Genomic DNA, 16249 nt, shown 5'->3' with positions numbered 1-16249 from the left:
TGAAATTAAAGAGTATAATACTATCTGCTTCTTGAGTAATCAATGTAAGAGTCAGGCACTTTGCTTCGCTTTTTACATACTTCAGTTCATTTAGTCTTTAAATATCCTCGTGAAGGGTATGGATTATTAGCAATCTGGGGATGTGGAAACAGACATAACATCAAGCAACTTGCCCAGGTATGCAGAGCTTGAAGAGAGTGAGGTTAGATTTCAAACCCATGCCCCAGAGTTCACACTATTATGAAGTCTATGTTAGAGAGCCTCTGATTATGTTAGAGAGGCCTCTAATGAGTCTGGATGTGGGTAGACTGAATCTCCAGGAGGCCCATACCTACAGAGGATACTGGCTCTTATCCTCACTGGACTGGTTAATAATAGCCATAGTTGTCACTTCAGTTAGATAGTACCTTGGTGACTTCCAGGCTTAGACAAGAATGTTTTCGCATTGAAACCCAAAGCTTTCATGGAGAGGATACTTAACAGAAACATACCTGCTCACGTTTATCATCTTTGTTGTAGCCAAAGTGATCCACCAAGACCTTGGAGACATGCTCAGGAACTTGCCCATCAACCCAGTACAAAGCCTTGTTGACACTGTCTGGGAAAAATCCTTGCTTCCCAAAAAGAGCTTCCAATGTTGGCTCGAAGCCTTTTCCTTGCAAACCAATCTGAGAAAGAAAATCAGGCAAGAAAATGCCATCATGTTTCTCTGTTGTCTGTCAGCCTTCCATTCCCCTCTTTATGTCCAATTCATTAAACAAGTATTTGGTGACTACTACAGGGCAGGAGCTGAGCTTAGCACTCCACGTGAGTTGTCTTGTTTAAATCTCACCAGAATCTTGACAGGCAGAACTTATCACATGCCTGTTTTCTGGAAGAGGCAGCTAAGGTTCAGAGAGCATAAATAGTTAAACCAAAGATTGAGAGTTGGGAGTGGACTTGGGGTGTGAACCAGAGCCGTCTGACTGCACAGCCCATGCTCTTCCTTGGATTTGGGGTCTAAGGGCTTCTCTGAGACATCTGCACTTCCATTCATATAAGGAGTCATGCTTCAGATGATCCCTAGTGGGGAGGCAGAAAGGTGAGGGAGGAGGGAAAGAAGTGATGGTACCACTGCCTGATAATTCTTGTTCCTCTGTAGCTGGCTCACAGCTCCCTTGACTTGACTTTATGTTTACGATGTAGAACAGAATGGCCTAGAAAACATAAGACTCTGCTTCAATCTCACACATACCTCAAAGAGGTCAGCTGGAGCAAATCCAAAGACTGAGAGGGTCATTTTCAGCATGCTTTCTTTAGGAAGGTAATTACTTGGATCAAATATAAGATTCCCTTCGATTTTGCCTGAGACTGGGTCAAGCGATGGAAGAGAAATAGATTTGGAAAGGTGATAGTTCCGGGAAAACTTTTTGAAGTCCATGACAGTTGGAAGTTGAGATTTTTTCAGAGCTTCTTCCACTAACTTTTTCAACCTAGATGAAGAGGAGGGGGATATTGTGAGCCGACACACATCACGTTACTCTTCCACCCCCAAGTAAATATGGATTTCCAATCGCTACCAAACTATTTGGGTTTCATTTGCCCCAAGAGCTTGGCTCAGGTCTGCCACCCTTTCACCCAGATGTTTGTTCCAGAAGAAAGAACAATGTATGAAGGGAAGGCAGCGGCTAAATCAGAATCGAGCTTTGGAATTTCAGGCCCCTGTGGCAGAGGGGGACGACTTCACTCACTCCTGGACATACGGCTCTTCTGAGTTTAAGATGTTGGCGATGTGGGAAGCCACAAAGTTCTTCACTTGCTCGTTCTGTTCCCGTGTGAGGACTTGGGTGATTTTGTTAATATCTGACTGGGAAGGGCCACCCATCAGCATGAGATAGGCAGCCAGTCGCTTATCCCCCGGAGAGGTGTCATCGAGGAAAGTCTGAAGTAGGACTTCCCGGACCTGTAGCCAAAAGAGGAGACTGTTATCCCTGTCAGAACACAGAACATGCCTGGCAAACGTGCCTGGTCTTACTATGCGCAAGTTGAATTTCTCTCTAAGAATCCTTCAAACGCTGGTACTGAACCTTCTTGCCTGTGTTCCCTCCAGAGCAACCAGCTCAAGGAAGGGTTCTCAGAAGACACCTATCAAATGCATGTTGAATTCAACTGCATTAAAATACACAAGTTATGGCCAAGTTACAACTTGTCGGAGATCTGCCACTAACTGAAGATAAAGTTGTCTTAACATAAATTATCTCAATATGAGGATAAAGGTGGGAAGGGACAGTGAGAATTTGGTGCTAATAAGTAAGTCAGGTTGTCTGCAAAGCTCTGGAGCCACTGCCACTTTCTGGGGCCAGTCTGACTATCCTAGGCTAGGGAAACTGGGGAAAAATCAGACATGTTTTCCCAAGATGGGAACATTGGTCAATCTGGCGGGAGGACAGCATATGGTGAACAGCTCACACTCCGCCTGCTGGAGTAGCATCAAATATTTCTCTCACGTCCACATTACTGCTAGGCAGTCACCAGGTGTGCTGAAAGTTGCAATTAAAAAGCAGTAGAATAAAGTTGCTAGAATGATGAGATTTGGAATCTCATTCCAAATCCTTGTCCGTCTGAATAAACTTTTCACTTTCCGTCCTCTTCTGTGGACTTTACCTCGTCTCTAAGCTCCATTTTCCGCAGGGCCTGGATGGCAGCCTTCTGAATCAGCAGTGATGGCTGTCTGCTTTTGATGCATTTCAGGACGGAAGATGAGAGTTTGGGGGTTAGTTGCTCCATGGTTCTACCAATATTTCCAATGACCTGCATTGAAAAGAAACAAGAGGGAATCAGGGCACAGAAGAAGTGAGGGGTGTACAGGAAAACTGCACATCATACAGAAAACTGAAAATACCCTCAGAATCAAGTAGGTGTGATCTTCGTTCCCAGTGCAGTCATTGCGAATCTGTTCCGACAGGTAATCAGCAATTTCCAGCAGGTCCTGTGTCCCCGTAGGGTTTGTCTTATGATAGCTACAGAACAAGAGGTAGGATTCAGCGAGCATAGCCAGATTTATCTTAAAATATACACTTATATTTGCTGATTTCTTATTTCAAATCATTACTCTCAAAATGAGCAGTAGAAAACAAAAGAGTAAACATCGTAATTTGAGAGGGAAGGGAGGGTACAAACTTAATACAGAGAAGCGGGGTCTTCCTTAGCTCCTATGAGGAGTGCCAGTGTAAAACTCACTTGTTGATCACGTGACTCAGAGCATAAAAGGTGGCCCGGCTCTGCTGCTCCTTTGCCGTGTTAAAGACTGTTCGCAGCCTCTCGGCAGAGGGCTTTGGGATCCAGGCCACCAGGTAGGTCACGACATCTATCAGAAGGGGGTTGGCTTTCTCACTTTTCAGCCACTGGAGGATGTGAGTGTAACACTGGGGCTGTCCGCACTGAATCAAGGCTTGTAAAGTGATGGGGCTGAGAAGAAAAGGGCAGAGAAAGTTATAAACATCACATTCTAGGCAGCTAAAATATCCTTGGCCCATGGTGTTCCCTCTGTCAGGAATGCCCTTATTCCCCTTATTCACAATCCAAATCCAACCATCTTCCAAAATCTAACTCAGATCCCTAGAACCAGAAAGCCTTCCCTATAAACATTATCCACCAGAGAAGCACCATGGAGCAAAGTCTGAAGAAGGACCCCCTGGACTCAACATCCAGAAAGGTCTGTCATCCTTTGGTCAGAACACAGAACTTGCCAGGCAAACACTCGTCCAGTCCTCAGTCCCTTCTCTGATCTTCACAGCACTAACAGTGAGTGCGTTGGAGTAAAGAGAAGGCACGGTATTATTTTGTTTGCCTGAGTTCTCTCTCCTGTAGCCTATAGGCTTCCAGAAGGCACAGACTTCTTTTTCTCTCAAACACTCCAGGGTACCCATTATAGAACTAGGAATTAGAAGATACACATCAAAATGTGGGAAATATTTCCCTCCTGTCTTAATACACAAATATATATCTACCTTGGATGCAATGTGTGTGTGTGTGTATTGCCCATGGAACTCTAGACACCTTAGCTGATATTTCTCTATCCAGTAAGTGTTAACTGACTGACTAATTGATTAACTGGGTTGAAATTTCAATGGTCCCTGAGATTCTCTGTTTGGCCGAGGTCTCAGCCACCTACCACAGGTGTATAATCTATGAAAGATTGAGCTGTGACCATTCAAGAAATACCTGGACACCTCGATCAGCTTTGGCAAGAGGGACGTGACTGCCTCATTGCTGAGGGCTCGCAGCTCAGTCACCAGTTTATGGAAGAGGTTAGCTCTCTGGGCATTCTGCTCAGAGACATGCAGTTTCTGCAGCTCCTGGAGGGTCTTCACGATGGCCTCGGCCTGCTTTGGAGGCGATGTGGACTTGGTGCTCTCAAAGGCAAGACCCACCGCCTCGGCACCTGGAAGGAGGAATGTGTCAGAGGGATTCTGGCTTTACCTCTGCTTCTCACCCTCATCTTTCTACTGGAAACTGGAGATCAAGGAGGGGTCAGCAAAGGGGACAAGTAAAGAAAACTATCCAGTACTGTACTTGATGCCCATTACGTATCTATCTGGCTCTGTGCTAGGGGTCTGACTTCAGTGTTTTCATTGACTCCTCACACTTTCCCTGAGGGTAGTATTATTCTTCAATTTAAAGATAACGGGGGACTTCCCTGGTGGCGCAGTGGTTAAGAATCCACCCGCCAATGCAGGGGACAGGGGTTCGAGCCCTGGTCTGGGAAGATCCCACGTGCCGCGGAGCAACTAAGCCCATGCGCCACAACTACTGAAGCCCGTGCGCCTAGAGCCCGCGAGCCACAACTACTGAGCCCGCGTGCTGCAACTACTGAAGCCCGTGCGCCTAGAGCCCGAGCTCCACAACAAGAGAAGCAGCCACCTCAATGAGAAGCCCGCGCACCGCAACGAAGACCCAATGCAGCCAGAAATAAATAAATAGAATAAATAAACTTATAAAAAATAAAAAAATAAAGATAAGGGAACTAAGACCCAGAAGCGAGCCACTCACCTTGCCCAAGACCTTTCTGGGTGTGAGAGGCAGAGCTGGAACTGAATCCAGGCTTTTGTGACTCTGGTATCGGATAACCTTTCTGCCTAAAAGACCTGGTGAGGAGGCACTGCTGCTGACGTGGCAACAGCTGAAGCTGACTCACTGCTGCTCACCCACCCTTTCTTCCAGTGGGATCTAATGGCAGCTTGTGGGGGAGGGGAAGACGTTTTTGTGTCCCCTCCCTTACCCTGCTCTCACCTGTGCCAGGGAGGCAGGTGAATCAGCACGGAAATATGGTGCAGTGGAAGGAGTCCACTTAGAGTAGACCTGGAGGCCTATTTTTCACCACCTCTAGTAGTCTGTGACTGTGAACACATGACTAAGCCTCTCTCTGGGTCCCTTTCCCCTCTGATGGGTATAAAAGCACACGTTGCTACCACCTGACATCACAGGTTGCTGAGAACAACGAGGTAAGACATAGGACAGCTTCACATACAAGACACATGCAGGGCTGGGGTTGGACTAGAGGTCTCTATAGTTCCTTTCAGCTCTAAAGACTGATCCCTGACCCTGAGGGTCTCTCTCACTTGCCCCACCCGGTCCAGGCCCCAGGCCTTATCATGGGGTGTATGACGTTGTCCCATCTACCAAAGGTTGACTTAGGAAACCAGTTTCCTACCAAAAACCCAGGTAGCTTTGGGGAACTCCCTTTCCTTTAATCCCATTGCCAGCTGACATTCTGGAGTGAATGTACTTCCTCAGTAGAATGGCCCACGGCCAGAACACTAGAGCCCATGACCTCATCACCAGCAGACATTTCATTGGGCCCAGCAAGGAGCTAAGCCATGGTTGGTACATCATGGGCAGATTTCCCAGCCCTGGCAACCAGGTGCACATAAAGTCTTACCTTCATCAAAGAAGCGGCTGTTGATCTTAGGTGTGTCTTCAAGTTTCAAAGTCTGTGTAACCTGTGCCATCATCCCATACTTATTCCTGGTAACAAAGGAGGCACATCATGTCATCAATGGCCAGCTCCCCAGGCCATTCTGTTCTTTTCATGTTGAATGTTTCCCCCACCTCTGCTTCTACCCAAATTCTGCTCACCTTTCAACCCATAGTTATAGCCAACTGTCCTTCACAGGTGTAGAGAACAAACAGATAGATACCAAGGGGGGAGGAGGGGTGGGAGGAATTGGGAGATTGGGATTGACATATATACACTATTGATACTATGTATAAAACAGATAACTAACAAGAACCTACTGTATAGCACAGGGAACTCTACTCAGTGCCCTGTGGTGACCTAAATGGAAAGGAAATCCAAAAAAGAGGGGATATATGTGTATGCATAGCTGATTCACTTTGCTGTTCAGCAGAAACTAACACAACATTGTAAAGCAATTATACTCCAATTAAAAAAAAAAGCCAACAGTACCACCTCCTGGTCATGTTGGCTGTCCTTCCACCAGAAGGACACATGTACCTTACACCCTCCACCATTCTGGAGCGCCCAGAGGGAATGGACTAACATTGTGCTTTGAAATTCCTTTGCACCTCCCACAGCACAGTGCCAGGACTACAGCGGCTACTCAATATACATTAGTTGACTGATCAGTTTTCAGAATGGATTTGGATATGTAAGTCTCTATGCCAATTCCCAAATCTTCTGCAAAGCCTTTATAACCAGGGCAGGCTGTAATGATCCCCAGTTTTTCCTGATCTATAGCCCTTAAAGTCTGGGTCTCAGATATCTTGTTGGTTCCAAATTATTCTGCACGCCTAAGACTTTCCTACCAAATTGCCTGTTAGCTTGAGACAGGAGGACAGGGATGGGCTCTGCTCTGTACCTCTTCACAACCCCCTCCCAGGCACAGCCTAGCTTGCAAGAGGGCACCTGAGAAGCATTCAGCTCCTACTGGCTCCATAAATAATGAATCAAGGCTGCAGAGAGTGACCTACTTATAGGAGAAAGGCAGGAACAGGTGTTGCTCCTTGCAGATGGCTTCTGACACGTGCTTCCTCTTAGAGTCCAGGGTGTACTGGCAGGACTGGCTGCTGCCAATCAGCATTGACAAGGGGCGGGTCTGTGAATGAGATCAGGGGAGAAGCATTTTCATCAGTCCCTGGGGCTTGAACCTGAGTCTTCTGCCATCGGTATTTACCTTCAGGGAAGAAGGTGGGGGAATGGGGGTTCTGTACCCCTAGATAAATTCAGTTAGAGAAGAGAGCTTGGTGCTTGACATTTTGACAAGGGGATGCAACAACTCGGCAGATCCAAAGCTGAGTCAAGCTATAGACTCGTCTTATTCTACCACAGTGGACCTATGATCCTGCACAAAGTATATATAACCTGGTATCCTACACACGCCTGTCCATCACACCAAACATAAACACTTCACAGCTGCTACTGCTCCTTATGTTTTCTTTGCCTAGAAGTTTTTCTCCGAGATCCCTTATAGCTCTAACATTCCATCATTTTAATAATAAAGAGGCTGCTGCCAGTGTGAATAGCAATGCTGATGTGCAACTTACCATGCCTTTGATCAAAGCAAGGGGGCTAACTCCCGTGCTAATGGGCTGGAAGTGATCACAGTTCTCCAGGTTTCTTTCAATGGATATTTCTGTTGCCACATTTCCCTTCCTTGTTTTAACGGTAACGTCACTGGAGCAGTTTCCATACACGGTGTCCTATGGGAGCAAAAGATACAATTGGTGTATTCAACATGGGGAAACATCTTTAGGTTCTTGGGGTGGGGCTGGGAAAGGAGCCAGGGAGAAAAGGCGGATGCAACGTGGCTTTGGGAGAAAGCTTCATCCTCTTTGACAGAGCGTGGGCATTGCTGGTTCCAAGGGCGGCCACAGCTGGAGTGAGAAAACCACTTACAGGTGATCCTGGTTCTGAGGCATACCTGCCTGCCCTCCTAGGACCTGGCCAATGCTGGTTTTATATTCTGTGCTCGCAGGGCATTTTCTCTACTGTTCATTTATGGCTCGTATTCCAATCTGCCTTGTGTTATATGTGTCTTGGTTCTCACCCCAGGTCCTGAGAACTCCCTGAGGAGAGGCCTCTGCAGGAGGCAGCAGTGAGTTCTCCGAGAGTAGCGCAGTATGGAACTCAGAACATAGTAAGGGCTCAAAAGTGTTCGTGGGACTGAAGTAAATTGAATTCTCTCTCCGATCAAAACCTGAAATTCTTGAAAGAGGCTGGCAAGTAGATTCAATTAGTTTCTGTGTTTAAAACACACAGAGGCTATACCTTGTGGAAACAGAACAAAATCAAACAAAGGAGTAGGGTGGTTGGGACTCCCCAGAAACTGCTATAAAATTAGACACAACCTGCTCAGGCTGTGTGGGCTGAGCCCTCAGTGAGCCCAGAGGCTGGGGCGAGCCCTGGGCACTGTGCTTCACACCAATATCGGGCCTCCCGTGTAACTAGCCATGCAGCTGAGTCAACGATCCACCTGATGTATAAGTGGGACCCGGCTCCAATATGTGAAGATGCGTTCAAAGGGCCACTGTTATCAGCTTTCTAAATTCTCACCAGAAATAACACTTGTTTAGCCTCTTCTGTATCCGGGGGAAGCAGGAGGGCAGAAAGGATGCCCCTCTTGATGTTCAGGATGTGTTTAGGCTCTTCTTTCTCTGGGTAAAGTAAAACTTGCTTCCCTTCAGGAACAGCCAGCCTGAGATCGTACCTGTCCCGGAGAGAGTGTGGTCACTGAGTGTCCTTTCTCCACCATGAGCCTGATGGACATAAGCTGGGTGGCTTTGTAGCCTCCTTTTTACTGATTTTCTTTTTCTATTTTTTCTTTATACATATCAACATATATACATATTTTTTCAAGAGCATACAAGTATGTGTATGCTTTTGGTATTCTCTCATTTTCCTTTTTCGCTTGGCTCACTCATCCTCTCTCTCTTTTCTACCCACATGGGGTCTCTGCGGCCACACTCCCCTACAGAACAAACTACTGGGCATCCCATTTGTATCTCCACACTCAGACAATCCTGTATAGAAGCGTGGGAGTGAAAACACCCGCATAGAAAGAGTTTGTCGTGCCTTGTTTTATCCAAATGGGATGGTATTATGCGTACTTGTCTTCTTCTTGTTTTTCTCATTTAATTATACTCCATGAAAATCCTTCTGAGTCACTGGTAGTGCTCTAACAGATTCTTTTTAAAAAGTTGTATAACATTCCATTCTATGGTTATATATACTTTATTCATAGTCCCCTGTTGGATGGCATTCACTTTCTCTTCCTGGATTTTTTAGGGTTTTTTTTTTTTTTTTTTTTTTTTTTTTTGCCACATGAACAACACTGAAATAAACATTTTTATGCATCTATTGTCACACATTACTACTTTTCTTTTCATGGGGTAGAGTCCCAGCATTTGAAATTGCTGTGTCAAATGCTACAAGTATTTTTAATTATAGTAGATATTGACTCATGGCACTCATTCTCAGCAGCAGTGCACGAGGGTACACTTTTCCTCACAGGCTTGTTAGCAACAAGTGCTATAGCTGTTTTCAATTTCTGTAGTCTTATGGGATTAAGGTGATAAATATCTCGTTGTTACATTAATTGCATTTCCTGGAGCTTCTTTCCATACACTTGTTGGACATTCATTCACTCTTTTATATGATCTCAGGCTATGTCTAAAGCCTGGGTCAACTCTGATTTAAGGGACCTTTCTTTGGGAACTTCCTTAGGGGGTTTCACACGGCCTGGCAGCACCTGCTCTAGTTAAGTCAGAATAAAGAAGACCAGGCATGTTTCCCACAGCTGTCCATCCTCTCAGAAAATTCCAGACACTGATGCAGGCTCACAGGAAAGCCTTGAGGTGGCCAAAAGCAGGAGTCCTTTTTTGCAGGAGGGTAAGGACCAAAAAGGAACCATGACTCCCTTCTGTCACTGCACCCCACTCCCTCAGATGCATCTAAGTCTTGGATAAAATAAGAGGTATTGGTAAGAGACAGAAGCATCAAGGCCTATTCTGACTTCCGAGTCTAATGTTTAACAAACTGAAAGAAGGGCACGGGGTGGGGGGAGTTTCCGATGTTACCAAATCAACAAATCCATGACTGTCCATATTTGCACACACTCAGGACACTACAAACTGTGATCTGGAGATGAGGCAGGGATGATCAAAATATCTAACAGGGCTTCCCTGGTGGCGCAGTGGTTGAGAGTCTGCCTGCCGATGCAGGGGACACGGGTTCATGCCCCGGTCTGGGAGGATCCCACATGCCGTGGAGCGGCTGGGCCCGTAAGCCATGGCCGCTGAGCCTGCGCGTCCGGAGCCTGTGCTCCGCAACGGGAGAGGCCACAACAGTGAGAGGCCCGCGTACCGCAAAAAAAAAAAAAAAAAAAAAAAAAATCTAACAACCAGTACAACGTGAACACTGATCAGTCAGAAGTGATGCCAGTCATAAACAACAGGAATGGCCTGGTCAGTGTGCACTGGCAAAATGCCAGCCCTGGAGGGAGATCAGCTCAGGCCTCAGCTCTCCCTGGACCCCTTGAAGCTGGTGTCCTCCGCTGAGCAGGCCCTGCACTGCCATGTTTGGCCACAGCAAGTCCTGCCGGGACCCTGTCTGAAGACTGCGAGGCGTAGTCTTGTTTCATTCTTTACACGTGAATTCACTTGTTGAAACAAACCATCTCAGCTTTACCGTCTCAAGGAGTTTTAAAACGTGAGATCTTTTAGAACCACATTTAAACGATAATTAGGGGAACTTCAGTAGGGGAGGGTAAATACTGCTTCCCTCTTTTGAATTGTGAAAACTCAGCAATTCCCTGATCCACGGTGAATAGAGAATACCAATACTTATACTCACATACATGCCCAACATAAACACACACATTCATGGCTCAGTGGACACACACACACACGCTCATGCACAACACGTGCAGTGGTACTCAGAGCTCAGAAACGTAAATGCACAGGCCCACGTCTTACTTGGACATGGCGGCAGCAAACTCCTCAGAGTTCTTGGCCTTCTTCAGCAAGGCTCTGCCCTCAGGGTTGAAGCCATACACCTCTTTCAGGGTGCAGTGGCTCGTCTTCAGGATGAAGTTGCAGAGTTGGGGGACCTCCAGCTCAACCTGACAACAGAGGGTAACAGCACATTAAGACTCTCCATCAAGAACACAAGATCCCCCCTCAGCCCAGGGCTTTCTGGCCTTTTCCATGTCCTAGGGTACCATGCTTCTGAAGTTTTCCCCTATGCATGCAAAGGATGATATCTTTTTATTGGTTCTAAATGTACTCCCTTTAAAGATGTACAACTGGCTAGAAGAAAGGCAGCCTAGGAGTGAGGGTTTGGAAGAAAACCAGGAGGCAGGAGGAGGGCTATCATTGCTTTCAACAGCGAATGTCTCCTTAATGTAAATAGAAAAACCAGAACTCCAAGACCACTGTACCTATCAGGGCCTATTCAGAGCTTTGCATGCAGCTGTAGTTTAAACAGATCCCTAGTTGTTATCCAGCACTGTTTAAAGAACTTTCTGCAGTGCTGGAAGCGTTCTATATTCTCACTATCCAGTATGAGAGCTGCTAGGTATGGGTACCTATTGGGCATGTGAAATGTGGCTAGTGTGACTAAGAATCTGAATTTTTACTTTCATTCAATTTAAATAGCCACACGTGGCTAACGCCTACCTTATCTGACAGCACAGACCCTGGGACCCTAGAAAGAAGAGGGTGGCCCAGCCTGAATTCTTTCCCACACGAACCCCAATAGTGGCCCTTAGATCTGTTCCACAGGAACATGGATAGGAGTACAATCAGTCTCAACAATAAGTTTTATTTGAGAACAAATTGCACTTAAACTTTTTTCTTTTTTTCCATTTTGCCTTTAGTAGCAGATACTATCTGACTTAGATGATAAAAACCGCACTCCAGAATGCTTTCCTGGGATGCCCACCTCCCTTGACTCACCTGCTGGACATCCCTCAACATATTAAATCTTCTGGTCTGCAATCCTGATATTCTAGATCACATATTCTAATGACATCTTGGAAGATAATGGGAAAATAAACCTGGTGGGTAAAATATTTTTTCTGTGGCAGACAACTTCTCAGCAAAGTGGCTGACTTTCAAACTGAGGGCCAGTCCAGCACTTGGAGATTACGACAGTCCTGGCACAAGCTGGTTTGCTCAGCCCTGGGCTCCAGGGTCCCCCAGTGGCCCTCCATCTCCCCTCATACCTTGCAGCTGATCTTGGTGGAACTTCTTGAATCAGCAGTCCCGGGGACTCCACTGGAACTCTCAGCCTCATAGTTGTATACATATTTCCTGAGGTGCTTGAATCGTGTTGCATCTTCTGCAATGAGGAGAAATAAGTCAGCTACATAGCAGAAATAACTTGCCTGAGGTCAGTCAATCCTGGGCAGAGGGCGATAGTGGCAAAGATAATAAAAAATGGTAATTAGGGGCTTCCCTGGTGGCGCAGTGGTTGAGAGTCCGCCTGCCGATGCAGGGGACACGGGTTCGTGCCCCGGTCTGGGAAGATCCCACATGCCGCGGAGCGGCTCGGCCCGTGAGCCATGGCTGCTGAGCCTGCGCGTCCGGAGCCTGTGCTTCGCAACGGGAGAGGCCACAACAGTGAGAGGCCCACATACCGCAAAAAAAAAAAAAAAAAAAAAAAAAAAAAAAAAAAAAAAAAATGGTAATTAAACTCAAATTATTTTTAATTGATTTTGCCTTATACTTAATTTTCCTTTATAGATTTAGCTTCTGCATTATGATTTTGCTGAGGTTAATATTTAAACTAGCTGGTAATCCTTGAATATATAATATGAGACACAAGGCAGGGAGTGTCAAGTAATGAGGCTCAGAAAGTCTATAGGAAGACTCCCTGGAAAATTAAGAGTTGATATCATAAAAGCAAATATCTCTCATTGCCTTTTCAGCTTGAAAATACCATAATTCTGTGGCTCTTCTTTGAGTCTACCAAACATCTGAGGCTAAGTTCACTAAGCGTTAAGGGTATCCGGCTGATTTAAGAAACCCCCAAGAAGGAATTTCCGGAGGTTTCCACAGGGCATGAGAGGCGTTTTCTGAACAATTGGAGAAAAAGAACATTTGGGTCATGAGCCCAGATGCAGTGATGCCAGACGCCCACGAGATGGCAGTGCTGCTCCATCAGAGGGCAGCCTCCGGCTCTTGTGAGAACACAGGGTACCATTGCAAGGCCAGCTCCTTTGACCCCTAGGGGTCAGGTAAATACAAAGGGGTGGGCATCTGGATTTCTGCACAAAGGTTAAAGTCAGCATTTCCTCACCTTCCTGCGCTTCAAATTAATGATTAGCCCCTGACAAACAGGACAGATGTCTCTTTAAAGTGTCTATGGACCAACAGTTGACGGTCCCTTCCCCACCCTACTCCCAGGCTGAACTTTTAGGACAGATGGGAAGGGTGGGTAGAAGAGAGCGGAGACCCCTTGGAGGGGGTCAGAGGCTCAAGGAACTGGCTGCTTGGGCTCAGAGCAGGGTAGGCCAATCACAGCATCACAGCACTTAAGTGGCCTGAGGTGCAGGGGGATGGGTGGGGGATGGGTGGGGGGGGCCCTTCCTTGCCCCAGCGGGAAATGCCTTACTTGGACAGCTCGGGCTGACATTTTCCAGCACGGTGTCTCCTGTAAGAAATGGAGAACGACAACTGTGGGTTTTCCCGAAGGGTCCTAGCGTCTGACGGGGAGGACAACTGCAGAGGACTTTTAATGTCTTGGAGGGAAGCAGGTTTTGAAGAACCCAATCCCCAGCCCCTCCCACTACCTGAGTCTGGAGGAGCCACCCAGCTGGCCCTGTGCCCCTGTCCCCCGACCCTGTGGACGTCCTCGCTCTGACCCAGGCCCAAGCTGCCCCAGACCCCGCCCGTGCCCTGGCTTCCGCCCCCCACCCCCGGCCTGGCACCCCAGCGGCCGAGGGGGCCTCACTCACTGGCCCGGGCGCTGGCGGCGAGCAGCAGCAGCAGCGGCAGCAGCGGCAGCAGCGCAGGCCTCGGGGGGCCCATGGCCGACCTGAGCGGCGGCTCCCTCCCGCCCGCTGGCTGGGCCTGGCCTCCTCGCTGCTCGCTGGCTCCTTAGGGACCGGCGCCCACAGGCAGCAGCTCCGCACCCACACCGGCTCCGCACTCGCACCCGCCGTGGGAATGCGGGGCCGGCGCCCGGGCCCGTTTTATACGAGGCCGCCCGCGCAGGGCTGCAGCTGAAAGAGGGCCGGGCAAATTGCAAAAGGTCCAAAGGGCAGCGTCCCGGGCCTGTTTGCTTTTCCGCCCCAGGCCCGGCTCTGAGCCCCGAGGAGGGGCAGGCGAGGGGGCTCAGCCTGGACTCAGCCAGGGCCACTGGGGCCTTGCCTCTCGCCTGTCCTGTCCCCGGGGTCTCAGGGCCCCGGGCCAGTGGGCTCAGCACCCGAAGCGCCTGCCCTGAGCTAGGGGTGCCTCCGGGAGATGACCAAGCACAGGAGCCCATCTCGCCCCTGCTCCCCGAGCTGTATAACCACTGGGGAGCCAGTCCTTCACAGCGTCTCGGGGGAGACATTTTCCTACCCCTTCCTTCCCCCTTTAGTGGACTCTGAGTTTGCATGGGGGCCTGTAACCCAGGTCAGTACCCGTGGCTCTGGGTCACCGGCCCTGGATTCAGCCCATCTGGAGGGAGCAGACAGCAAGGGGAAGGAGGGAGGTCTGGTGAGGGACTGACCCCCACTCGACCTGAGGGACCACGTCTCGGTCAAAGCAGAAATCCAGCAGCGTAAATCTTCTAGAAACCCCAGTAAGGTGGGGCCTTTGGAAAAGACCAGCCTCCCCTGTCTTCCCCCCAGCGGCCCAATTTCTTCTTCAGAAATTGAGGAGAGGAGGCTTTTCCCCACGTGAACTGCTTCTGGGTTTCCTCACGGATGGGGGAGGCCAGCGAGGAGAAGCGGAGTAGTGGGTGGACGCATAACGTTCCTCCTAAACATCCCGGAAACGTCTCCATGAATCCTTCCCTTCTTTTCTAGGTACTGTCCGTTTCCCACAGGAAACTTTTGCCAAGGCACAGTATAGATATTTCGGCAACACTGACTTACTGACCCAGAAACGATTATAAAGGGTGAATGATGGGATGGTGCTGTGATGGGATGGACAAATGTCTGGGACTGGCCATGTCCACAGGGCACCTCCGATCCGGTTGGGGAGGCAAAGTGTGTAGACAGGAAACTGCTGGTGAGCAATGAAGGTCGGCTGAAAGCCATGCTAAACTGTGTGGGGTGTAACTGCTGGAAGAGAGCAAAGGGAGGCGTGGGAGGCGGGGGCCCTGGAGCAATGAGGAGGGGCTGTGGACTGATGGGGACATGAAGCCCCGGAGGCAGAAGGCAGTATTTGTTGTTACAATTTGTTATTTATGAGATGTATCCAGATGCAACAAACTACTTGTGAAGTCATTTAAATCTTCTGGTGCCAGGAATGCTGGTCAGAAGGGTCAGTTCTGAGATAGTAACAGTGTATAAGGACCCCCATTACCTTAGCCGAGACTCGCAGGAGGATGTTTGTCTTGCTCCTGGCACTTGGGTCGCCACACTTCTCCTCAACTCATGTATTTTCCTTAGCCAGGAACTCCCTGTGGGCAGCTAAACTCCCTTCAGTGATCAGCTGCTTTGCATCCAAGGTATATTAATATTGTTAAAAGTGGGTATTACAGAGGTTTCAACCCAAGGCTGCTCATACCTACACCACTGAATTCAGAGAGGTCTGGAAAAAGTAACTGCCCCCAAACCCCGTTTCTCTGAACACTTTATTTGAACTATTTTACGTGGATTGTCTTTCCACGGGAGGAGCTGCTGTTAGTATATCAGGAAATGGTCATGCTCCCATGCATGTGGGTAAAAATATTTAGGTATAAAGAAACTGAAACGAGATGGTTAACTTCAATTTATAAGCACAAGGCCAGGATTTCTCTGTTGGACGACAAATGAAGCCACTGTCCTATAGTCAGTGTCAGTAGAGAACATTAAATAAGACGGGAATGTAATGTACAGCATGATGAACATAGTTCATAGCACCATTTTGTGTATTTGCAAGTTGCTAAGAGAGTAGATCTTAAAAGTCTTTATCACAAGAAAAGAAAAAGTTGTGCAGGGGGATGTACAGTGTCAGATCTTGGCATTGTGATCATTTCACAATGTACACAAATATTGAATTATTATGATGAAAAAAATAGAGAACATCATTTTTATGATTTGGGAATCAAAAAATG

The 16249-nt window shown here is 47.8% G+C and overlaps 1 protein-coding gene across 2 annotated transcripts in view; it reads right to left on the bottom strand.

The window, feature by feature from the left end:
* Positions 1-14164, bottom strand: part of APOB (apolipoprotein B) — a 40012-nt gene extending 25848 nt beyond the window's left edge. The window contains exons 1-15 of one of the 2 annotated variants that reach the window (XM_081254551.1): positions 13959-14164; positions 13616-13654; positions 12225-12340; positions 10975-11120; positions 8555-8708; positions 7546-7701; positions 6973-7097; positions 5921-6006; positions 4204-4423; positions 3220-3447; positions 2882-2999; positions 2644-2790; positions 1731-1942; positions 1235-1472; positions 492-668 (exon numbers count right to left, since the gene is read on the bottom strand). In XM_081254551.1, the coding sequence (XP_081110677.1) occupies positions 492-668; positions 1235-1472; positions 1731-1942; positions 2644-2790; positions 2882-2999; positions 3220-3447; positions 4204-4423; positions 5921-6006; positions 6973-7097; positions 7546-7701; positions 8555-8708; positions 10975-11120; positions 12225-12340; positions 13616-13654; positions 13959-14031 (2235 nt within the window). In that variant the 5' untranslated portion in view covers positions 14032-14164. The remainder of the gene's footprint in view (positions 1-491; positions 669-1234; positions 1473-1730; positions 1943-2643; positions 2791-2881; positions 3000-3219; positions 3448-4203; positions 4424-5920; positions 6007-6972; positions 7098-7545; positions 7702-8554; positions 8709-10974; positions 11121-12224; positions 12341-13615; positions 13655-13958) is intronic. The other variant, XM_081254552.1, reaches the window with a different exon arrangement.
* Positions 14165-16249: the final 2085 nt, after the last annotated feature.

The sequence above is a fragment of the Mesoplodon bidens genome (assembly GCF_964165515.1).
Source record: "Mesoplodon bidens genome assembly, chromosome: 14".
NCBI lineage: Eukaryota > Metazoa > Chordata > Mammalia > Artiodactyla > Ziphiidae > Mesoplodon > Mesoplodon bidens.
Note: the sequence above shows the minus strand (reverse complement) of the source record. Positions and strands in the feature narration are given on the sequence as shown.